The following is a 26256-nucleotide window of genomic DNA, read 5'->3' on the forward strand; positions in this document are numbered from 1 at the left end:
TGTCCTTTTCATAATGAATCAATCATATTGGTGATAAAATATAACTAAGAAGAATGACAACATCCTTGTAACCTTGCCGTAATATTAAAATTTGGTCTATGGCTTGTAAATATTGAACAATATTCAGTAGATTTTGTGAGTGAAATTAAAAATAATCTCCATTGTACAGTTTTGTAATGACCTACCTAGTGATAGTTTTACAACAAAGCATAATGTAATTTCAAGACTTCATTTGTAAGTTTCAATGGGGTACAGAATTAAATTAAATTACATTTTCCCTCCTGAGAGTTAGTCATAATTAAAGGATTACACATGTATTTTGTAATAGCCTGACCCAAAGGATTTTCCTTATTACTGTACTAGGTAAACAGAGGAACCAATACAGTCTTACAGAGTAACATAGTTGCTGGATTTGGAAGAGCAGGATACCGCATTGATGGAGAACCTTGCTCAAGTAAGTCTTTTAACACAGAATTCGTAAAACTAGGAAATAACTTGTTTGAATTTGTTAGAAATAGTTGCCAGCTCAATATATGATATCTCCTCCTTCTGGATGCTGAAATAACAAAAGTACATCATTTCAAGAAAAAATTGTGTCTAAAAAATAAATAGAATTTTAAGGAAAACTTTGCTTTTCCAGATTATGATTCCAAAACTCCAGTAGCAAATTCAGTTCTTGATTTGATTGGGATTAGAAGACTGAGTAACTTGTCCCACCACCACCACTATGACAAAAACAGCACTTCTTATCATAAAGATATATGCTGGTAGGGATATGCCACTATTTTGTAATTATGCTTTCATAGAATAAATGCTTACTATTCATATATACATATGACATGCATAAAAAAGTCAAAATACAGTTCTCAAGGACATATTCCTCTATTAGACCAGTAAAAATTCAGAACTAACTGAAAATATATTCTTTTGACAAGGCTATAGGGAAACAGAAACATTTATATATATTGCTGATTGCAAGACAAAAGGCTATGACCTCTGCATAGGAGAATCTGACAATGTCTGCCCAAATCACAAGGGTGTTTACCTTTGACTCAGGATTGCCACTTCTAGAGATGCAGCTAACAGTTGCTTTTACACACTTAAAAAATTATTTATATACAAAGTTATTTATCACAGCAATGTCCGTACTAGAAGAAAACGGAAAGCCTCTCTATGTCCAGTAATGCTGCACTAGTTGTATAAAACCAAATGCTGGAACACTAGGCCCCTCTAGAAAAGAAGGCAGAAGAGCTCTACGTACATGTATTGCTATGGAGAAACCTCCAGGATACTCTCAAGTGTTAAGTGGAGGGTGCAAAATAGTATGTATGATGCTGTTTTATGTGTAATATGTTTTGTGGAAGAAAGGGAAGGAAATAAGAGTGTGTGTGATATTTGTGTATACAGAAAGAAATGCTGAAAGTGCAAAAACACAAATTCCTAGGTGAGTTCCCACATAAGGTGACATGGTATTTAAAACGATATAATTGAGAAGCTTAAAGGAAGTGGGACTTTCTCTGAAAAATGTATGTTCCTTCTAGAGTTGATTTTTTTTTTTACTCAGCAATGTTATTTTTAATAGCTTTATTCAGTATAATTTACTTACCAAAAAATTCACCTGTTTTTAGTGTACCAATCAATAAGTTTATTTATTGTTAAAATTCCTCGAATCAGTATTTTTTCTTCCAATTCAAAAATGATTGGACTTAAGTTAATTTTACTCTTGTGCAAAATACGTTTTGAAGGAATAAAAACAACCTTGTCAACAGATTTAACTAGTTCCTTGATATATGCTCTTATTAAATAGTTTAGTTCCCAACAGCTTCCAGAAGCTTTTCTTTGACTAAAAATTTTAAAATATGTAATTTTTTACAACTTCTATAAAGTTGTCCTTATGGGTTTTAAAAATCAAAATATCCTTTTTTTTACGTATACATGTATTTATTAGGTTTCCATTTTTTTGCCTTCACAAAAATTAAAAAGGCTTAAAATTTAATAACCATAACAATGTTTAAGATAAGGACTAGAAGCAAAAACCTCGTAAAGAAAGAACGAACATAAGTACATAAGTCAGAAAAGGAATCAGATAATTGTACATCAAAATATTTAGCAATAATAATAATGATGATGATAATGATCTATATGAATATTTACTAGGGTATATAATGCCATGTAGCACATTGTTACCTATGTTGATATTCCTAAACAATGTGTTCATAAGGAGGTTTTTGATCTATACCAAATGAAATACGAAACATCACAGAGGAATGGAGGACTTATGTTCCTGTGATGGTACCTCAGTCTATCCAATCCATCTTGTGGACAAGACTCTAGGATGCTGAGAAAAGGAATGTGCCATGTGCTGGGTCCAGGGATGAAGCCATACTTTTCCCTGGGGCTACACAGTGGTTCAAGGGACAGAAATGTAAACAGCTTCTTAGGGAAAAATCAAACCAAAACCCAGCATTCCATAAGTAAAATGTAAAACTCAAAAGGACTAGGAATAAAGGAAAATTAATAAAAGATAGGAAGAAATCAGATAAGACTTATCAGACAAGAGAAATCGCTGGTACAAAGTGCGATTTAGGAGGTGGGGCTGCTGTTTATAGGAAATCCTCCAGTTTTATGCTCGTGAGAGGGAGTTATTAAGGTTATTTTATTGATTGAGATATAAGTGAAACTTTCATTAAAATCTAATTATGCTGTGTATTAATGAGCGTAGTTTCCATTTATTAAGGGCATTTGCAAGGCACTTCACGTGGGTTATTTCATTTCATTCTGAAACAATTCTGAATTAGGCATTAACACTTAACTGGAGGTTCTAAAAGGTGAAATCACTCTCCCAAGATTGTGCATACATCAATTCAAACAATACTTAGAGAGCACCTATCTCTGCCCTCCCGTCCAGTTCCGGGAACATGATGGTGGATGAGTTAGACACAATGTCTTCTCTCATGAAGAAAACATCCTAGTAGGGGAGGAGAGATGGATCATTCACCAATAATAATCAAATATCCAGTCAAAAAAATTGTCACTGCAATGTGAAGTGACCAACGCACTATTTTGTTTGAATCAGAGACTAAGGGAAGGCTTTTTAAGGAAGTGACATTTAACTTGAAAATGGGGTGACAGAAAGGAGCCGGCGACAGAAAGATGTGCTGGGGAAGCATTCCACAGACCATAGGTTGTATCATCACATTCCAGGTTAGGCTTGTTTGGATACAAATCCCATATTCTTTCTCATGAAATTCATGTTTACTTTAATCAGATAAAATAATGTGAACACTAAATTAAACTTTTGCAAATGAGTATCCAATTTCTTTAACTCAGAGTGAAAAGACAAACTAGACAAGGGTAAATAGTAAATGGGTAAATAGTAAACCATAAATGGTAGAGCCTTAGAAATATTAGAGCGTCTCATTAAAACACATATAGAAATTATATGCAAGGTTGGACAAACAAGTGCTATAACTCATCCCAGAAAAAGTGCTTCATACTTCATTGCTGACCACCACTATTATCACCCTTGAAGTGATCTGCCCTTGACCATCCGGTGACTGTAGTGATATTCAGCAATGAGGAACGTAGCACTTTCACTGGTATAAGTTCATGAACTTAATTGTCCAACCTTGTATGTAATTTTTTAAAGAATGTTAACTTTAACTGATACTGCTTATTAAACTCTATGACATGAATTTTAATGTGAATTCTCTGTTCTCTATTTCCTTACAAGGCCAGTCTAATCCCGAGGAAAAGTGGTTTGACAATGAAGCCCATGGAGGTTTATATGGTATCTATATGAACCAAGATGGCCTTCCTGGGTGTTCTCTTATACAGGGATTTACCATCTGGACATGCTGGGATTATGGAATTTATTTTCAGGTAAATGGGATAGAAGACAGTGATTATTTCCTTCCGTGCTTGTCCTTAGTACGATGTAACCTGAAAATTGTCTTACAGACCACAGAGAGTGTCCACATTTATAATGTGACCCTGGTTGACAATGGAATGGGCATTTTTCCAATGATTTACACGCCAGCTGCTGTTTCACACACAGTTTCCAGTAAAAAAGTAAAAATTAAGGTAATAAATGAATACAGCTACACTATGAAGAAAGAGCAACTCAGAGAAGGGAAAAACCATTGAAGGGCTGTTAAGAGTCCTCTCCCTGCCTCTATCTTTGTCTGATCAACACCTCCCCACCTTTGCTTCCAGCACCCTCTGCCTAAGGATGAAGACTCTTCAACCTTATCTCTTCTACCACTCTCCCTTCTTTGGTATATCACCTGCTAATCTCGCAATAGTTAGTTAAATTTTCACTCCCTGTCTGAAGCTTTTCCTGAACCAGCATAGGTGGTAGTGACACTCCTTTTACTTTTTCATCTACCATTTCCATCGTAGAAGCATAATGTGTCGTTACATGTAGTTATTTACCCATCTTTCCCTCCCCACTTTGAGTGCCATTCCGATTGGTGTGGCAGTCACACCTCTTTCATCTTTGTTGAACAAATGATCTACTTCTCTAATTTATAGTTTGTGTTTTCCTACAGTAGAATTCAGTGTTTTCTATTATTGTATTTTCCTTCAGGAAGAGCTACTATTAACTCTATATTGTTTGGCTTATTTTTAAATAGAGCTCATTAATTGTTGGAAGTAGCCCTAAGTTTAATTGCTCTGATGTCCTAACTGATGATGATTCGAACATTGAACTCACTGCTGCCCATCGGAGTCCTAGACCTCCAACAGGTGAAAAATTTAGAACTTTAATGTTGATGTTCTCATGAGTACTTTCCATTAACTTTCTTATTTTTTTTTAAAGGCGGGAGAAGTGGGATTTGCTGGCCAACCTTTGCTTCAGCTCATAACATGGCACCTCGAAAGCCTCATGCAGGGATCATGAGTTATAACGCCATTGGCGGACTTATGGACATCTCAGGCAAGCTTAAACATAATCTTTTACAAATCGATTCAATTAAGTTCTATAAAGACTATGCAGTGTGTAACTAACAATATCTTTTTGTTAGTAAAAAATTATTTAAAATAATTTTTATATGAATCTACTGAATTTAACACAAAGAAATAAGACATCAGAGTCCATTTTAAGAATGAATCCTTGGCAGGATTTTTACACTTATATCAAATGACCAATATTTAATTTTCCTTCTAAACAGCAGCAAAACATTAAATGGTAATTTAAATTAATTAATTCACACAATTTGTAAAAGCCATTTCACATAGGTAGGATTATATATTTTTATTCTTTTCTTACAACTGAGAAAGTTTAAGCTCTCAGAACTTAAGAGTCTGGCCAAATTTCCACAGTTTGGGGCAGAGTTAGGATTAGAATCAAAATTTCCTAACTCAGACTCCACTGCTGTTTCACTGAAACAGGCTGCCTCCTTAGAAATGTCAAATAATTATATATAAATTAATGTAGCGAACACGTCAATTATTTTCATTTTGCCTATGGAATACACTGTGCCATTCTCTACTTTAGTTAAGCAAGTCTCCCTTCCATGATAATTTTATACACTGTGTCTTGGGAGGAAGCATTTCCATAAATTAAACATCTAAGTTTTAGCATACTATTCCTCATAACTTTAGGCCCAAGAAATGTGAAACAAATGACCAATGGTCAGTTTTCAAGGTTACTTACAATGGATAAAATTGCATAAGATGATATATAGGTTTTAGTTGAATATATAATGTTTTCAATAAAAAATGCTCTAGAATGTTATAAATATTATATAGCAATGAAAATGCTCTCATGGAATGGAGCCTCAGAAACATGCACATAGCTGTTCTTTCCTAAGACATAGTCTTTAACATATAAAATATGATTGACATAGGTTGGAAGCAGAGCCTTAGATGAGAATGTCTGTGTAGGTGGTTTCTTAAGAAATGCTCCCAGGAGAAAGAGATAGAAGCAGGATGGGGCAAGGGCAATTGCTAAACAGAGATGTGGTCTAATCTGGACCATGACTGCACTGAACACCACAGGGGAACTCTGGAATGTAATTGCCACGGAATTGATCCCACATTTGGCCAGATTTGTATCCCTATGTTAGTCAGTTTGGGGTTACAGCTGCCTCCCTAGGAAGGGCCTTAATTTCCTGGGCTAAGCTAACTCTGGAAAAGAGGGCAGCTCTGAGCTGTTAGCAGTCAATACTCCACAGATGGAACATGGGTATGCCAGCCTATATACACTTCAATCCACTTCCGGGCTCATTTGGAATCATTTGTTTTTTCATTATGTTAGTCAGGACATGATTTTTCCAAGATTCTACATGGTCGCAATTTCTGAGAAAAGTTGTAATAAGAAGGTTCACGGTCACACTGCCCCAGCTGGTCCCTAGACCATAAATGATACCCAACATTTCACTCCTCCATCACTCTTGCTAAATTTCTTTTCTCCTTGGCTAACACTTTTGCTAATAAAGATGGTTTTTCTAGTAGGATGACCCTGACATTCATCCCTATCATAAGTAGGCCCCTGGTTTCCTTGCCCTTCTGAAGCCATGATTTTTATACTCACCTTTTATAGTTAACACCAGCCATATACCCTGGGGGATTACCAACATGCTTTCTGCTTTCATTATGTGTAATAGCCCTGCCTCTGCAGGGTGATCAGGGCCAATTACCCCCATCAGGTGGAAAACGCCTTCCTTTTTTTTTTTTTTTATTTTTCTTTGTTCTAATACTGTGACATTTAATTTAATTATTTATTTAAAAAATTTTTTTGCAGACATTGTATTGACAAATTATAGTTGTTATTTTGGTTCTTTTTATTTTATTAAATCATAAAGGTGTACTTTAATACATTGATGGGATACCACACTGTAATATGAAAGATAAAACACAACTATAGCCCAGGATGAAGGAAGGCAGAGGAAAATGCCTTCCTTATCTGACACGGAGCCCAAAGTGACTGTGAGGTACTCATAGCATTATGTTTATTGGGTCACTTACATATATGCCCTGGTAACAACACCCTCCATCTAGGAGCTATGACCTCCAACGTCATAGGATCTAAACTGCTAGGACTGAAAGCACAGGTTTTCCAAGTGGATTTCCAGGGATAATGATGAACAAGGTCTCCCCTGCTCCTAGCCATTGGTCCCATACCCATATATTCTATATGATCTGTATTTAGCACCATATAATGGCTGTTGGTTTTAAGTTAATAACATGCTTTTGCATGTTGTCATTTCCAAAGCTGGCGCCCCAGATGTGCCTTTAAGAAACCATTCCACTAATATGTGAGGCTGCCAATTTTGAGACATGGTAGTATATGATTGGAGCATTGGTTCCATAATGATCTCATTTTCATGTGCTCACTATTGTACCTCTTTTGCCAAGAGTGGATTCTTAAGCCCAGTGTGATGTTATGTAGGATTCCGTGTAATTAGATCACTTGGTCCTAGGATGGTTGAGCTGACTGAATCCCGATAGGCAAGAAAGGAAAACCCATGGTAGGAATACATATCTGTACCATTCAACATGAATTGTTACCCTCTCCGGGGTGGAAAACATCTGATGTAATCAACTTAGAGTCATTATTTGGTTTTCTGAGGAATGATATACCAAAGACTTTACTCTGTGCCTGGCAATTTGAGTCAGACATTAAGTAATGAAAGTAGCTTGACAAATCTTGGAAAGAAGATGTGTGCTTTTGGTTCACATGTAGCTTCTATTTGCACCGCACAAGGCTAATCTGTTTATAAGCCTACTGTGCAAGGGTGGCTGAAGACAGATATTAGCTGACGTTTATTAGACAAATCATCCTATCCATTTGGTTTTTCAGGGATTCTCCTGTGTTGAATCCTGTCTGGTAGGCACTTCCACAGATCCATCCACATGCTTTCCTCTGAACATCCGATATAGTTATAGGCCTATGACTTCCAGGCCTATGACCAACTAGCTGAGCCAATACCACTGCCCCTGAGTCTGTGTTTTTCTTTATTGAAGACCATTGCTCTCTGCACACAAAGTAGATGACCCTGTATACTACCCAAATTTGTATTCACTGGAAAGATTATCCCATCCTCATTCTAGGCCACCCTGGAGAAGGGTTGAAATGAACTAACATTATATAATAGATCTTTTCCAATATCCCCATATTTCTGAGTCTTTTGACAGCCCTACCTTTTATAATATGGCATATAAATTTGGTGATTTTACTTCACTTAATGTGGGATATCACTATCTAAAGGCTCCCAAAGCCATCCCAGCAATATTAGAACTAGCCATATTGATGTATAATTCTATGTAGACAGGTCCTGTGGAGGGTGAGATTTGTGTTACAATTCCTAGCTCCTCTGTAAGTGTTGGCTGAAAGCCTCTCAAAGTTGCTGCCTCCTTTTTGGTCTCAGCGTGATTTCAAGCAAGTGAAGCAGGAAATTATTCTCTAATAAGAGGGAGTAGATCATTTATACACATCCACAGCATGTTAGCACATTCTGAGAAATCAAAGTTCAAGTATTTCTTTCCATATATTCCCATCTAAGGTAGCATCCCAATCTCAGGGCCCTGATTTTGACATAGGAGACTTGCTAGGGTTGAGAATTCAGACATCTATCTTTTAAGTTGTTTAAGTTCTGGTAATCTTACGATTAGATCCTGAGCTCTGCTTTGAATCTGTGATTGATCACCACAACTTTCATTTTCTTTCTTCAAAGCACCAGTGAAGTAGGACCAGATGTGGATTTCTTGTGTAAGTGGCTCACTGAAGGTGTGCGCTTAGGAAAAAGGGCTTGAGGGAAGTAGACTAGGACAGGGCAAGGAGCTAAGCAAGTGCATGGCCTCAGCTAGAGTCCAGCTTCTGACTAACACTTCAAGATCTCTGCAGCATGAACTATATCACATATTTTTCCCACATTGACACAAAGGGTCTTCTATAGCTCTTGTCAGTAAGGCATGGTACCCGTGATGGTGGTAGAGAGTACATAAACTCCCAGGCAAGGGAGCTGTCAAATAGCTGAGAAAAGTTCCCTAGAGAAGACAAATGCTTTGAGAGGCTTTCAGCCAACACTTACAGAAGGAGCTAGAGATTGCATATACTGGCCCAGTTGAAGAAATTTGGGCTGATACACAGAGCATCTGCTACTGGGGTGTTTTATTAATGCTGATCTACAGGTCCATATTCATGAATATAATCTCATCTTTGGAGAAAATGTAATTAAGAAGATAACACATAACTGATTTAAAAAATTTTAGAGATCACCTTTTCCTTTTCCCTGTTTTGAGTTATTGTATTTCAAGTACATAGAGAATTTAAATAATTGTTTATTAGTTCACAAGTGTGAGGCCTGGCAATTTGGGCTTTGTTCAGGTAGGTGGTTTATTACTGGTCTCATCTGGGCCTGTTCATTAGGTGTCATCAGTTCACAGGATGGATATGGGCTGGCTAGGCTGGGGTAGCCTTATTTCCCTGTCTGGTGGTTGGTGCTTACTGACAGTTGGTGCAGACCATTGGCTGGAGTGATGGGAATGACTGAGCTACATGAATTCTAGGTTTACATGTTGAATATCACAGAATTCCCAGGAGCACCAAGAGAGAGCAAGCTCTAATGTGCAAGCACTCTCTAGATCTCTGTTTATGCCATGATGGCTATTGTCCTATTGGCCAAAACAAGTCACATTGCCAAGCCCAGAGAGGATTACTCAGTGGCATACATATAGGTAGGCAATGAGTTACCACAAATAGTAGTAGACTTATTTACCATATTAAGGTAGCAGCAAAGGGAGTGTTTTGTGGAATGTGCATAAAATAAATCTGATTTTACCAACTTCTTCAGGGAAAATAATTACTCTTCTATTATTTGTTTTTTAGGTTCAACATTTGTTGGATTTAAGAATGTTTCTTTGGGGGAAACTAATGTGATATTCATTACTAACCCTTTAAATGAGGATTTGCAGCATCCAATCCATGTGAAGAACATACGACTGGTTGATACTACTGAACAATCAAAAATATTTATACATAGGCCTGATATAAGGTAAAATACATAAAAACTCAGTTTTTTTCTTTTCTGTATTTATAGTTTTCTATTCTTTCTTTTTTTCCTGTTCATTCTTCTCCCTGCTAACGGTCTGGGAAAATTACTGTATTAAAATAACTGCTTTCCAAATATTCTATCACAGGCACTCCAAAATGTTAGTGGTAATTAAATGTCAGCCATTATAACCACTGTGACTATAAATATACTGAAACTTAGAAAAATGATTTTTTTGATCATAAAGGTCATTTGGCATCAGGGTATTTCCAGAAGCAGGCAGTTGAGATTCTAAGTCATAGAAGAATATAGTCAGTAACTGCTACTTATTATAAGTACAGATCAGAAATTTAGATATAAGGCAACACCAGAGGAAATAAACTTTCTGTTAGTGATCTTTGATCGTTTTCAGTTTAAGGGAGAAAAGAAGGAATCATGCTCTGCACTTTGATAGGTATCTCTTCATAGAAATGCAATATTTCATAAACAGTTGACTTTAGGGTGGCACCTGTGGCTCAAGGAGTAGGGCACTGGCCCCATATACCCATATACCAGAGGTGGCAGCTTCAAACCCGGCTCCGGCAAACAAACAAAAAACAAAAACAAATAAAAAAACAAAAAACAGTTGACTTAACTGATTTTGTTTTGATGAAAGCTGAACACTTACTCTTTTGATCATTGTTGAACATAGATGTTTTAGCTCCTACTTAGTTGCCATTGAATCTTTCTGATTTAATATATAATTTTAGTATCTAAGTCAAGATGAAAATAGTGCATTTTCAAACACAATTTATCTGAGTCCTGTGCTTGTAGTGCGTGCTGTTGGTGCCTGCCCAGATCTTCTCCACTTGGCAGTGCACCCGGCCCCCATCTGCTCTTTATGTTGGCAGATAACAAAACTTTTTCAGAGCTTTGCTCTTAGCCAAATAGGACTAGATTCTGGAGCCCAAAGCCCTCCCTACCACTATCACCTTTGCTGTCCCTAGAAAATGATTGAATGATAAAGAAGCATAAGGCCCAGCACCTTGTCTTAAGGCAGTGACAACTCCATAATGCAGTTCATGTCCCAGAGGTTTCCATGGGATCAGACTAAACATAGTCTATAGGCCACAGTCATCTGCAATTTCTTTCCCTTTCTCTATGTGGCTTGCCTTCCCCCATTTTGAGAAGAATCCCTGGGTAACTCACTTGAACAAAAATCCACATCTTAGGTTCTGTTTCTTGGGAATCTGAACTAAAACAGAGGCCAAAGCCAAACTGAGCACTCTACTCACAGACTTGCTTACAAAACATTGTATGGACTTGAATACAAAGAACCCATAAACTACAGAAATATTTGTAATAGTCTTCTCCAAGACTAATGTTTAATTAAGGAATAACTCACAGCTTCATGTCTCTAAAATAACAAAAAGGAAGAGAGATGCTAGATGTTATTTAATAGATATGAGCCTGCCACTATTATTTTGTACTATAACACTAGAATAAATTATGTTTCCCCATAGTATAAATCATGGTATCAGAGAAGTATATCATACCTATTCCATATGAATATACATTGCATGTTTAACAGCTATGCCATTATTATAAGCCAGGTAGCAATAATGAACATTCTAGGTAACTCAAAATGAAGCCAAAATACAAACTATGTTTGAACTACATGAAAAGTTCATAGTATCTCATCTTTTATAGTTATGTATAGAATGGTTACTAAAATATGTAACATGATAGTCACAATCCAAGAACACTTAAAAAGTTTTTTAAAGACAAGAACGAAGAGAAATAATAAAGATTTCCTTGTCAACATAGGGAGGTTGTTAGTCCCGTACAATAGCATAATTGGAACTGTTCACCTGTCTATAGGGCAAGGTTATTATACTGCGAACAATGCACAAATATGAAACCTAACATTCAATGAAATATGGGGCAGCAAGATGGAATTTTAATTTTATATCCCACAGATATAACTTGTCCTTTTGAAATGTTAATGAATTCATAACAATGTACCAAATGAACATAATGGAAAAGCAGACCTCATTACAATGCTAAATACACATGCTACATGGTCCCACTTTGAATCGTCTCTTAAATAATATTAAATCAATTGATCAAGTTTCTTTTATTCCCTCTTACTCAAGAAATACATGAGAAATACTCAAGTAGAAATACTTGAAATTTCTTCTTGAGTAGAAATACTCGAAATTTCTACTTGAGTAGAAATACTCAAGAAAAACTTGAGTAGAAATACTCAAGTATATTCCTACTCTCTCATTTCACCATTTCTTCACAGTAAGGTCAATCCCTCAGACTGCGTAGACATGGTTTGTGATGCCAAAAGGAAATCTTTTCTTAGAGACATGGATGGCTCCTTTCTGGGGAATTCTGGTTCAGTGATACCTCAAGCAGAGTATGAATGGAATGGAAACAGCCAACTAGGAATTGGAGACTACAGAATTCCTAAGGTGATGCTCACATTCTTGAATGGAAGTAGAATTCCTGTCACTGAGAAAGCACCTTATAAAGGTTTGTAGATCTTATTCCATTGTTAGTCCTTAAGTTTGTGAAACAAAATATATGTTTTATTTTTAATGATAGATGTCCTCAACCAATAACATATTTTCTACTTGTTAAACTTACATAACAAGAAAAAGATTATGTGAATTCTTTATATAGAACTTTTTTTCATGGCTAAATTGTTTATACATATGTTTCCAGGAATTATTAGAGATTCAACTTGCAAATACATTCCAGAATGGCAGAGCTATAAGTGCTTTGGGATGGAATATGCAATGATGGTTATTGAAAGCCTGGATTCTGACACGGAAACTCGAAGAATTTCACCAATGGCTATAGTGAGCAATGGTTATGTTGATCTCATTAATGGTAGGTACTCAAAATACATGAACTAGAGCTATTCAAAGCATAAAACTAGAAAACATCGAAACTTTTTTGGTCTCCATTTGTAAGAAAGATCTAAGTGCAGGGGAGAGAATTGACTCTTTCAAAGGATCCCACCCAGGGATACAAAAACAGTTATTTCAAATGGGCCATTAGAATAAGAAGAAGGGGAAGAGGAAAGTGGAGGAAAGGAAGGAGAAGAAGCGAGAAAGTTATTTCTGGAGTGATCTTCATGCCTTTATTGAGAAGGTGATATAAATATTTTGAAGAAAAAGTTGGCCCAAGTATCTCCAAAGATATAATTTGCCTTTCATAAATTTAAACAAACATAATGTGTTATTTAGAATACTGGAAAAGTGGTATTCTCAGTCTACTCATTTTTATTCTTATGAATCTGTGCAAGACTTACCCTGTCAGCAATGTGTTTTCATCTCTGATTCCTTTGACTGTCAAGACCATCTCATAAAGCTCCAGAGTCAGGTTTTTCCATTCTGGGCCTAGGTGGCTGTAGCAGGGAAGGAAAGTAATGGTCTCTGGAAGATCAGCTTAACACCAAGGCTTTTTGAATTAGTAAGATGAACTCCCAAAAGCTACTGAAAACAGGGCAGGGATTTATTGCACATCCCTGAAGTGACAGTAGGGGCCCAAAGACTGGTCCGTAAGTAGGCTTAGAGTCTTTGATATGCTGAAGGGACACATAGCCTGGGTCAGAGAGATTTCTGTGCCTTAGTGGTCTAATATGTACTAAAATATACTAGGATTCAAACATAGTTGATACCTCTAAAAATATGCATTTAAAAGAAATTTGTTATAGAGAACAGAATGAAGCAAGGCAGAGGTATCCTGAGGTTTCCATGATTTGAAGACTCTCCTCCCTTCTCCTACCCCTTTGTGTGATCTCGTTTCTCGGGCTTGCCGTCAACCCAATTTCAAATGCTGCCTTTCAGATTTTAAAAGGCAGACATTATGGGAACAATTTCAGAACAGCCAGCGAATAGTGGAGGAATCAAAAATATTTTCAAATTACTCTGTTTTATATGGCAGAGAAAAATTTCAATGTATTTATTTTTACATTTCCCTTCTTGGCAGGCAGTATAAGTTTCCATTTACAATAGTGACATGACATTTCCTTTAAAATGAATTTAAAATTGAAAAGGTGACTCTCAGTTTAAAGGAGTCTTAAGTAAATGATAATAACATGGAAAAATCATGCTGGTGTTGGAAGGATCACCGAAGCCTGAGATGTATCATGCTAAATGGAAAAAAAAAATTCCTCAGGGATAAAAGTGACTGAATATTAGTAAACTTTCCTTTTAAATATTAATACTCAATTTTATTTATTTTAAAAATATGACTTGTCGCTCTTTTTATTTTATATATAGACATTGCTTTTGTTTTCAAAACCTACAGAAATGGTATATTTAAAAGTAGATGAGTTCATATTATTCCTTATTTCAAATCAAAAAAAATAAAAGTAGAATTTATATTTTGTATGCTAAGGAAAATGTTATTCTGTACATGAGCTCTAAAAGTTTATATTGATTTCAAATTTGATTGAAGTTCACTTATAAATATTGATAATACTTTCAAGTAAGCCAGGAAATTCAGTAAACCTAATGAATAAATACATCAAGAAAATTCAACATTCCATATTTCACTCAATGTTTTATATATGCATAATCCAAGCCACTTTAAAACTAAATGAATAGAGAAGTTTGCTATGAAAGTTAATGTTGCATCTGTTCAGAGAATGTCTGGATTTGGGTAGGATAGCAAACATTCTATCTTGGCTTTTTAGGGGTTTGATGAAGTGTTATTTCTGAGATGGCTTCAGTTCATTAACAATGTTGACACTCCAGTAACATCTGTAGTCAAAGTCTTTAACAAAAATTTCTTAAATTAGATTAGAATGGAGAAAGGTTAAAGACTTAATTAACCAAATATGTTTGTTGAATTTACAAATTAACTAATGAACAAATGAGTGAGTGAAAGAATAAATTATTAAATAAATGGTCCAGGCATGTAAATGTCCATGTTTTCCAGGTACCTCATTTTTAACAAATTAACTCTGTGATAGCACATTTCCTAGCAAAGAACCTGAGGAAGTTGATTCCTCATCCAAGCTCACATTTGACAGGGAGGAGGGGGTCAAGCATCTATTCCTCTCCACATGGCCTGGGCTTGAATATGATTGTTAATGTAATCCTTATGACTTTTCAGTACAAGTTCTGATCGATACATTAATTTAACTTTCTTTCCCTATAAAATTAAGAGTACTAGGAAAGAGTTGCTTCCCTACCAAGGTTTGAGAAAGAACTTAGATGGCTGGATCATGGTGAATGGACAATGGGTATAAATGCTGAACTTACATTTGAACTTGACCTCTGTAATTTATTTTTAATAAATTACTCTTCATATTTTGTGCTATTAATAGTCATAACATAGGAACATTGTCTTCATTTTGCATGGATTTAGGCCCACAGGATCATGGCTGGTGTGCTGGATACATGTGCCAAAGAAGGCTGTCCCTCTTTCACAGCATTGTGGCTCTGAACAAATTTTATGAAGTTTACTTCACTGGTACCAGTCCCCAGAATCTTCGACTTATGTTGCTTAATGTTGACTATTATAAGGTGAGGAAAGATGGCAATAATGTCTGAAGAGTTATTGCTGTTGACTATTTGTGTATATTCCTGTCTACTAAGGATTATACTTCCTCCTCAGTGGTCTTTAACACCATCTGCCTTACTGGCCACTTTCAAGAATTCATCAGGGTGCTCCTAAAAATACTATTATCCTATACAGTTTTCCTCAGCCTAAAAGTGTATATAAGTACCAAATAGTCCCCACTTTCAATATGCATTTGAATCTGGTGGTCTCTATAGGAGGCATGACAGTGATGCCTATGAATTGTGTGATTAGCAAGCAAACCTCAATTTTTACATGAAAAAATAGTGACCATCCAGATCTGACCATTTGAAATTATGTACTTATTCTTCCATGCTGCTATTAATTATGTATATCTAGAAATACACCTTTGGAATTTACTTCAGAGATTGCAGGATATTATTTAAATGTTGCCAATAATGTCAAATCTCTGGTATCGATTGAATTCAGCCAGGATCACTAAATTTATATATACTACATCAGTGGGAAATATAATATATCCTATGTTAGGCTAAGAAGATTTTGTTTTTCTGAGAGTGTTGAGACTTCAGAGTCCCACGGTGTCAGAAAGGTGAAGAAAGGACGCTGATGAGGGGAAGCAGAGAGAAGAGTAACGGAAGGAAACCCCTCCCCTTTCCCAGGTGACAGCAATTCCAACTTTCAGCTGCTCCAGAAAAAAACTCAGAACCACTCATTTTCCCTCCTCTTTCTCTCCTGTTCCTTGTCCAATCCATCTGCAAATTCTGCTCTCTCCCTTCAAAATATCCAGAATCTGAGCACTTTTCACCACCTCCATTACTACTGATCAGTTTGAGCCTCCCCTGGATTAAAGCAATTATCTCCCAACCCCTCTTTCTGCTTCTGCTTTTGTCTTTTATAATTCTATTCTCACCTTAGGATGCAAAGAGATACCTTTAAAACCTAAGTTGGATCGGTTCTCTCCCATCCCCTAACCCTGCAATAATTTCCCCATTGGTATCTGTATGAGTCATAATCTTCACAATGGCCTATGAGGCTGTATGAAAGTCTCCTCCATCCCTGAGCTCTCTGGCTTCCTCTTCTACTCCTCCAGGCATCCTGGACTCTGCTGTCGTTCAGTACACCAGACATGGGCCTGTGCTTCAGGTGTTCCATCAGCCTGGAACACTCTACCCTAGGTGGCTAATTTTCCCATCTCTACCTTAGGTGGCTAACCTCCCCATCTATACCTCTATCCTAGGTGGCTAACCTCCCCGTCTCTACCCTAGGTGGCTAACCTCCCCGTCTCTACCCTAGGTGGCTAACCTCCGCGTCTCTACCTTAGGTGGCTAACCTCCCCGTCTCTACCCTAGGTGGCTAACCTCCGCGTCTCTACCTTAGGTGGCTAACCTCCCCGTCTCTACCCTAGGTGGCTAACCTCCGCGTCTCTACCTTAGGTGGCTAACCTCCCCGTCTCTACCCTAGGTGGCTAACCTCCCCATCTCTACCCTAGATGGCTAACCTCCCCGTCTCTACCCTAGGTGGCTAACCTCCCCTTCTCTACCCTAGGTGACTAACCGTCCCATCTCTTCACATTTCACTTTCTCAGCAGGTCGACCTTGACCACCCCTCCTAACTTGGCTTCATAATCTTCTAACATGCTTCAGATTTTACTTTTTATTATTTCTATTATTTTTTCTCTCTCTCTTCACTCTAGAATGTAAGTTCAAAGAAGGCAGTAGCTTTTGCCAGCACCTACAATGCTATCTGGCTAAGATAGGAATTTGACTTTTTTTTTTCTAAATGGAAAGAGAAAATTTTAACTTTAATGAGAATGGTGACTACAAAGTAATGTGACTATTAGTGTATTCTGATGCTCTGAAACTGTCATCAAAAGATTCCAAAACTATGTATAGCTTATTACACTTCTTATTAATCCTTTCCTGCCTTTACAAAAGCCCATCTCCTTACTTTGTGGCCATATATGTTAGCACAAAATGTAAGGAATATAAACATGAAAAATGAATACAATTTAATCAGAGAGGATAGCTATTTTGACTAATTTTTGTTAGCTTACTTACCAATTTTTCTTCTCAAAGGTGAGTATTTTTTTCAACATTATCTAATTTTACCTGGTTATATAGAGCACGGCTAACCACCACCACCACCTTTATTCCTGCCCCTGGACGTGAAAGCCTGTGTTGTACCTTATTATCTTTTACAATAGCAGTTCCCAACCTTTCTGGCAAGAGGGACTGGTTTCAGAGAAGACAGTCTTTCCAGGGACAGTGAGGGATATAGCATCAGATTCTCAAAGGAGCACGCAACTTAGATCCCTTGCTGGTGCAGTTTACAACAGGGTCTGAGCTTCCATGGTAACCTAATGTCCCCGCTGATGTGACAGGTGGGGGAGCTCAGGCAGTGATGTGTGCGACGAGGAGCGACTGTAAGTACAGAAGAAGTTTCCCTAGCCCGCCCCTTGCTCACGTCCTGCTGTATGCCCCAGACATTGGGGACTGCAATTTTAGAGAAACCCTTTTTTTAAATTTAGAGATACTTCTCCAATCATCTCTTTCTTATATTACCGTTTTTCTACTGACAATCAATAATTAAGGGTGAAGTTGTACCATCTTATAAATGTAAGTCCATTGTTTTATTTTATTTCCAAAGTTATTCTAAATCCATAAAATTTAGTTTTAATGTTTTACAGAAGGTGTACATAAAGTATATTTTAAGTGCTAAATTCTGAATATCGTTTTATTGATTTCTTGAAAGGAAAATATTTATTTTTAACAGGCTGTCGTAGTAGGAATCTTTTTTTCCACACTTCAGCGTTTGGATGTCTATGTGAACAATTGGTTGGTCTGTCCCAAAAATACGGTATGGAATGCTCAACAGAAATACTGTGAGCGGAATGAGCATCTAGACACAGGTATTTCCTCGGAACAGCATAGTTCATCTGATACATGCATTTGGTTACTTATAAAATTCTTTATGTATAATTGTTAATATTTTTAATACTTTAGCTAATGACAAATGCCACAGAAAATAAGTGTTTAGCCATGGTCCAGCAAATACTAAAAGGTGTTCACTTATAACATGAGGGTCCTGAAAGTTAGTTCTTGGTGGAACTCATCTCCCTGTTTAATGCAGATATTACTTTTTGTTAGTGGTGGTCGTTCTTTTGCTCCCTTTTGTGGAATGTATGTGTAGAACTTTTTAATTCTACATACATTGTTTAGTCATTTCTACATCCAGAAGATATTTTGCTTAGAATGTTTACCTTATCTCTGCTTTACTTCTATTTCACAGAGGTCAGAGTCTAAATTAATTTGTAATCATCAGAAGTATTACCAGCCAAACTAATAATTATATCAACTAAACACTAGGAAGTAAATATGATGAACTCTTGATTTAAGTAAAAAGTGTGGAAGAAGTTACACTCATCCATTTATTAATATTTTAAACCCGGGTTTATTTCTGCTAATTTCAGTCTTCTTGTTAAGTAGGGTTCTAATGAAGACAACTTCATACTTTCCTCTCCACAAATACTACTTAGAGGTGCTCTATAATCGTGGCTAACTATTGCAGAAATGCATGCTGTAGGTCATAAAATAAGCTGGACTTGCCAGTATGAATGGGTAATCTGCACTAATAATATGAATAGTTAACATTTCTAGAGACATTACTATATGCCAGGCACCGTGCTAAGACCTTCCCCTGTAACTCCTTGTTACTGTATCATGACAACTCTAGGAGGAAAGCACAGATGATTCAACTGAGGCACAGGAGGTCAAGTAATTTGCCAATGTCTCAGTCTTAGTCATGCTGCCATATCAAAACACCACAGACTTCCCCTCCCTTGGCCCTTTCCCCATAGTCTTGTGCTACAGTTGGGTTATAGTCTTCATGTGAAAGCTATAATTTAGCTTCATGGTAGGGCTGAGTACATTGGATACTTTTTCTTCCATTCCTGAGATACTTTGCTAAGGGGAAGGGAGGGGGGAGGTTTTGGTGGAGGGAGGGTAATGGGTGGGGCCCCATCTACGGTGCATCTTAGAATGGGTACAGGCGAAACTTAGTAAACGCAGAATACAAATGTCTACATACAGTAACTAAGAAAATGCCATGAAGGCTACGTTGAACAGTTTGATGAGAATATTTCAGATTGTATATGAAACCCGCACATTGTACCCCTTGATTGCACTAATGTACACAGCTATGATTTAACAATAAAAATAAATAAATTAAAAAAAAAAAACACCACAGACGGGGTGCTGAAACCACAGAAATTTGTTTTCTCCAATCTCTGAAAACCTGAGGTCAGGGCGTCAGCTTGGTCCAGTTCTGCTGTGGGGACTGTTGTCAGCTTGCAGGTGGCCCCTTTACTGCTGTGTCCTCAGATGGCAGAGAGAGTGACAGCAAGCTCTCTGCTGACTCTTTTTATTAGGGCATTAATTCCATCACAAGAGCCCCACTCTCAAGCTGCATGTAAGCCTTATTTCCTACCAAAGGACCCAATTCCCAAATACCATCTTTTTGAGGGGTAAAGCTTAAATATATAAATATTGGGGGACATAATTCAGTCCACAGCAGTCTCAGAGCTGGTACAGGCAGAGCAAGGACTTGGAAGCAGTCTCCCTCTAGAACCCATTCACTTAACCATTGTGCTATGTTGCCTTCTTAGAAGCCAAGAAAGTCAGTATTATCACTTTTCATACAAATAATTGCACATATTTTCAGCTTAATTTTCATAATTTTTTCACTCTTCTACAACAGCACATATGGTATCAAGCACTCTGACCTTCAGGAGAATGGGATTTATCTCAATGGGCAGAATGTAATATAAAGAACTATTCATACACATGCTGAAGGGTTGGAAAACAGGACCACTACCGCCCTCTTATAGATAAGTGTGTGTATGATGGGAGTGGTGGTGGTTTTCTGAAATAGCATTGCTTTTAAGTGAACTTTCTGCTTTGCCACTTAGAATGCAAAATAATATCCCTGTATTATGAATCCTTACATATTTGAGGGGGCACCAACATGTTTTATTTTATTTATGTCTCTGCTGCCTTCATTTCTGTGTAAACACACAAAAAGCTACCTGAGATAAATGATGAATTTTTCCTCTACAAATAGCTAGAGAGTAGCTTCAGTTTATAATACAATGCACATTCTTCAGATTTACACAATGTTTAAGCCAAATTGCACCTGGGATTTAGATATTTAAAACTGCATAGGAACAATGAAGTAGTTTCTTAATGCTGTAGTCTGTTACATCCATAAGAAATTCCCTCTTCTTCCTAAAATTGTAATTTATTTTCCCAGTAAGCCTCACAATAAAATGTGGTAAGAAGCTACATGTCTCCTTTCACTATTATGTGATTCAGCATTTGTCTGGGCTCACTGTTTATCAGTGGATTTATTACCTCTTAGACATTGTGGATACTGTGCTGTAAAATCATGTGTATGTGTGTATGTATGATAGAGTATACATTCAGTTCAATCTTTTCTGTGAAACTCAGTTTCACAGAAACCCTAGTAGAATTTGTTTTGCATCAACCACTCAAGATTTTTCAGGCTGAAATGTAAACCTGTTTCATTGCTTTAAGAGTCTTCTGAGATATTTTAATGTATACTTCATTTTAATTACATATTTTTGTCCTTGGTAGAAATAGAAACGCTGAATTGTAAATGTTCTTTTAAGAGTTGGTATATAACACTGCATAAATTAGATGGCTAGTAAAGTTAAATTTATATTTTTAAATTACCAAAAGTCTTCATTCGGGGCTTTAAAATTCTGAACATGTTACAGGTACAGTATTAGGCTGTTGGGTTGATAATTAGATGTGTTTCTCATTTATCCTTCCTGCAAAAATTTGTTTCAAAAAACAAATTTATATATTAAATAATATATAATATTATTTAATATTATATATATTATTTAATCATTATATATTAAATAATGATTATTAATAGTATATTTTAAAGGATTGACTTTAATTTTGTGTGTCAGTTCTGTAAGTGTTTTTGTTTTTAATTCTTTCTTATGACAGAATAACATTGAATTTCTGCAAATTTTCTCAATTCAAATAGATAATACATGGTAAGCATGATAATATAAATCTATTTAGCTGTGCTGTTTTGGCTTTTTTCCTTCATAGAGCAATTCCTTCCTAACCTGGATTCCACTGTTCTTGGTGAAAACTACTTTGATAGAACCTACCAGATGCTTTACCTTTTGGTCAAAGGAAACATATCTGTTGAAATCCACACGGCCACAGTCATATATGTTTCTTTCCAATTACCTACAATAACAGAGGATGACTTTTATAGCTCTAAAAATCTGGTTAGAAATCTTGCCTTATTCCTGAAGATACCAAGTGACAAAATCCGTATCAGTAAAATAATAAGAGGGGAGAGATGGCGGAGGAAGAGGTCCCCGGGACTCACAGTGGAACTGGAGATTGGAGAGCCTCCCACGCAGTTCCTGAGCAATGACACTACAGGTATGAATAATAGCTATTTTCATCAGAGGAATACAATTACAAAATCTGCATCCATATGTCACCCTATCAGGGCCTGGTGAACCAGGCCTCAGGAAATTCCACCAGCCCTGCATCCTGAACCTTGTACTGGCCTAAAGACTCCTTTCCTTTCTCTACTTCCGTAATCCAAACTATTTTAGCATTGTGAGGGAATTTCAGCCTGTACTTTGTTACTGGGGTTATTAGCAAATTCAACAAAAGAACCTTATAGCTGAGAAATGAAGGATGAAAACATTCAATGAAAAGAGGAAGGAGAAAGAGGGTTCTAGGCTGAGGAAATCACTGGGAAGACTTTGGTATGTTGGAAGAACTGGTCTGGAAAGGAAAGTGCCAGGAATGGTGAGCTGCTGGAGGGGAAGCTGAATAGCAGGCTGGTGTTGGAATATGAGGAGCTTCAGAAGCGAAAAGAAGGACTGTGGATGTTTTCTGAAGACCCTTGCATATTCTGAACAGTGGGGTGATGGGTCAGATTTCCATAGGGAAGTCTCGGATTTTCCCTAACAAGGGCAGATGAACAGAAACATAATCCATCTTTATTTCCTGTGACTGGGTTAACTGTCCTCACCATCCATCATTGCCTCTCTGTGGCCCTCCCTTTCCATACCCAATTTGCTACATAGCAATTACCTACAATAACAGAGGATGACTTTTATAGCTCTAAAGATAAAAACAACTTAACTTTCCCATTAGAGGTATCTCTGCTGGCTTAAATCATTTCCTTAGGATGACTCAGTTTGGGCATTCAGGTAAACGCTCAGCCCCTCAGAGTTAACTTTCTTAACTTCTCCTTTCTAGTTAGTAGTTGAACTAACTGTCCTAACCTCAGACCCTCATGTTACCCTCTTGTCTGCAAGCCTCTGCCACAGGGTGGGTATGTCTTCTCTGCTCTCCACACACATCTCTTGAGGTACCAGGCCTTCCAGCATGCAGTAGCGTCCCCCACTGCGAACTCCCAGCCATGTCTTTGTCTCCAGTGGTGAGAGTACTCTCACTTAGGCATTTCCCTCTCCAAGAATAAGAGATCGAGGTCTCTCTGTCAGAGGAAGGTTCACCATCCAGCTAATGAAGCTTAGGCTTCAATGCCCCTCACTTGGTCAAGGCCTAGAGAACACGTTTTCTGTCAAGGCCCTAGGAGAGGTCCTAATAATGTGGTCAAATCATGGAATGTTATTACAAAGTTGCAGAAGTAAAATGTTCCTGCCTTCTTTTTCTTAAAGAGAGCCTCCAGTAAAGTGTATAAACATCAGGCCCCCCAAATTAGAAATGCCCTTATCTTTCTTGGGTAGCATTTTCTTTAAACTCCCAGGCTCTGTACTGGGTGAAATTCTCACTTTGTGCCACTAGGGGGGTCATCACTCATTTTCCTGGGGAGGGGGATGGAGGGTTGGGTTGCTCTAAGTGTTGACCCCACGCACCTCCGACGTTCTCACCCTGGAAATCCACCAATTAGGCAGGCAGAAACTCCTTCTGTTGTGAGGATAAGCCTGTGGAAAAGTTTGCGTGAGTGGAGGGAGGTGCTCATTAATTTTAGTTGAAACAGCATAGGAAGCACGCTCTACCCACCCCCCCTTTCCCACTTCCCCCTATTGTTAAGTTGTAACTGGGTTATAGCTTTCATGTGAGAGCCCCAAATTAGTTTCATAGTAGGGCTGAGTACATTGGGTACTTTTTCTTCCATTCTTGAGATACTTTACTAAGAAGAATATGTTCCAGCTCCATCCATGTAAACATGAAAGAGGTAAAGTCTCCATCTTTCTTTAAGGCTGCATAGTATTCCATGGTATACATATACCACAATTTATTAATCCATTCGTGGATCGATGGGCACTTGGGCTTTTTCCATGACTTAGCTATTATGAATTGGGCTGCAATAAACATTCTGGTACAAATTATCTTTGTTATGTTGTGGTTTTTGGTCTTCTGGGTATATGCCCAGCACAGGAATTACAGGAATGAATGGCAGACCTATTTTTAGATCTCTAAGTGTTCTCCATATATCTTTCCAAAAGGAATGTATTAGTTTGCATTCCCACAAGCAGTGCAAAAGTGTTCCCTTTTCTCCACATCCGCGCCAACATCTCTGGTCTTGAGATTTTGTGATATGGGCTAGTCTCACTGGAGTTACATAAACCAAGTTACAACCTAAGAACAGGGGGAAGGAGGAAAGCGTGGGGAGGGAGGGGGGAGGTGGGTAGTGTGAGGGGGATTGAAAGGATCACACCTGTGGTGCATCTTACAAGGGTACATGTGAGCCTTGGCAAATGTGGAATGTAAATGTCTTGGCAAAGTAACTAGGAAAATGCCAGGAGGGCTATGTCAACTAATGAGATGAAAATGTGTCAAATATTCTATGAAACAAGTGTATGGTACCCCATGATCATATCGATGTACACAGCTATGATTTAATAAAAAAAAAAATAAATAAATCTTTTATAAACCATCTCAAAAAAATAAATAAATAAATAAATAAAAAGAAACCCTATTCCAGTCTGGTATGTCTGGAGAACATGTCATTAGCCTGTTACTCCACCCATCCCTACCCTCCACACTCTTAAACTGTCTTCTTATGTCTGTCTGGGTAAGTCTGACCAACAAGCTAAAACTGTTTCTGTGGGGGCATGGGGATAGAAAGAGATGGTGTATGAGGGAATTGGGTCACATATAGGAAATAAATCACAGTTTCTTTGGGTAATTAATGGCCAGTGTGGTGAATTTTCGACCTCCCTACATGTAAGGGATTACCAGGGATTTCTAAGAGTGGCTAAGTAATCTGTATGTGTGTGCCCTCTGTTCCTTCTGGACTAAATTAACAGCCTATGTCATGTTAAGTACAAAGCCCTGACTCCGTAAGTCTGAGGAAGGACAGGACTGATGAAGGAAAGCAAACACATGACTCTGGGCAGTGATCGTCATGTGCCATCAGGCTGCAACACGCTTTCCCCCTTCCCCCTGTTCTTAGGTTGTAACTTGGTTATAGCTTTCATGTGAAGGTCCCAAGTTAGTTTCATAGTAGGGGTGAATACATTGGATATTTTTTCTTCCATTCTTGAGATACTTTACTGAGAATATGTTCCAGCTCCATCCATGTAAACATGAAAGAGGTAAAGTCTCCATCTTTCTTCAAGGCTGCATAGTATTCCATGGTGTACATATACCACAATTTGTTAATCCATTCGTGGATTGATGGGCACTTGGGTTTCTTCCATAACTTAGCAATTATGAATAGGGCTGCGATAAAGATTCTGGTACAAATATCTTTGTTATGATGTGGTTTTTGGTCTTCTGGGTATATGCCCAGCAGGGGAATTACAGGACTGAATGGCAGATCTATTTTTAGATCTCTAAGTGTTCTCCATACATCTTTCCAAAAGGAATGTATTAGTTTGCATTCCCACCAGCAGTGCAGAAGTGTTCCCTTTTCTCCACATCCACGCCAACTTCTCTGGTCTTGAGATTTTGTGATATAGGCCAGTCTCACTGGAGTTAGATGATATCTCAAAGTAGTTTTGATTTGCATTTCTCTGATGATTAAAGATGATGAGCATTTTTTCATATGTCTGAAGGCCGCTCGCCTGTCTTCTTCGGAGAAGTTTCTTTTCAATTCTCTTGCTCAGCCTGTGATGGTATCCCTTGTTCTTTTCTTGCTAATGCGTTTGAGTTCTCTGTGGATTCTGGTTATTAAACCTTTGTCAGAGACATAACCAGAAAATATCTTCTCCCATTCTGTGGGCTGTTTGCTTGCTTTACTTACTGTGTTCTTGGCTGTGCAGAAGCTTTTTAGTTTGATCAAGTCCCACAAGTGTATTTTTGAAGCTGCTTCAATTGCCCGGGGGGTCCTTCTCATAAAAAACTCACCCAACCCAATTTCTTCAAGGGTTTTCCCTGCACTCTCTTCTAGTATTTTTATAGTTTCATATCTTAAGAGTCTATCTTGGTTAGTGGTGAAAGGTGTGGATCCAGTTTCAGTCTTCTACAGGTTGCCAGCCAGTTCACCCAGCACCATTTGTTAAATAGGGAATCTTTTCCCCACTGGATGTTTTTAATTGGCTTGTCAAAGATTAAATAACAGTAAGTAGCTGGGTTCATCTCTTGGTTCTCTATTCTGTTCTAGACATCTATCTCTGTTTTTGTGCCAATACCATGCTGTTTTGATCACTATCGATTTGTAGTATAGTCTGAGGTCTGGTAGC

General features: G+C 37.5%; 1 protein-coding gene across 2 annotated transcripts in view; it reads left to right on the forward strand.

The window, feature by feature from the left end:
- The window catches only part of PKHD1L1 (PKHD1 like 1), a 167600-nt gene that overhangs the window by 117742 nt on the left and 23602 nt on the right, over positions 1-26256 (forward strand). For both annotated transcript variants that reach the window (XM_053559209.1, XM_053559208.1), the window contains exons 63-73: positions 364-454; positions 3734-3882; positions 3961-4083; positions 4635-4746; positions 4820-4936; positions 9833-9998; positions 12283-12515; positions 12708-12875; positions 15366-15523; positions 18312-18447; positions 21683-22027. In XM_053559209.1, coding sequence (XP_053415184.1) covers positions 364-454; positions 3734-3882; positions 3961-4083; positions 4635-4746; positions 4820-4936; positions 9833-9998; positions 12283-12515; positions 12708-12875; positions 15366-15523; positions 18312-18447; positions 21683-22027 — 1798 coding nt within the window. The remainder of the gene's footprint in view (positions 1-363; positions 455-3733; positions 3883-3960; positions 4084-4634; positions 4747-4819; positions 4937-9832; positions 9999-12282; positions 12516-12707; positions 12876-15365; positions 15524-18311; positions 18448-21682; positions 22028-26256) is intronic.

The sequence above is a fragment of the Nycticebus coucang genome, chromosome 13 (assembly GCF_027406575.1).
Source record: "Nycticebus coucang isolate mNycCou1 chromosome 13, mNycCou1.pri, whole genome shotgun sequence".
Lineage (NCBI taxonomy): Eukaryota > Metazoa > Chordata > Mammalia > Primates > Lorisidae > Nycticebus > Nycticebus coucang.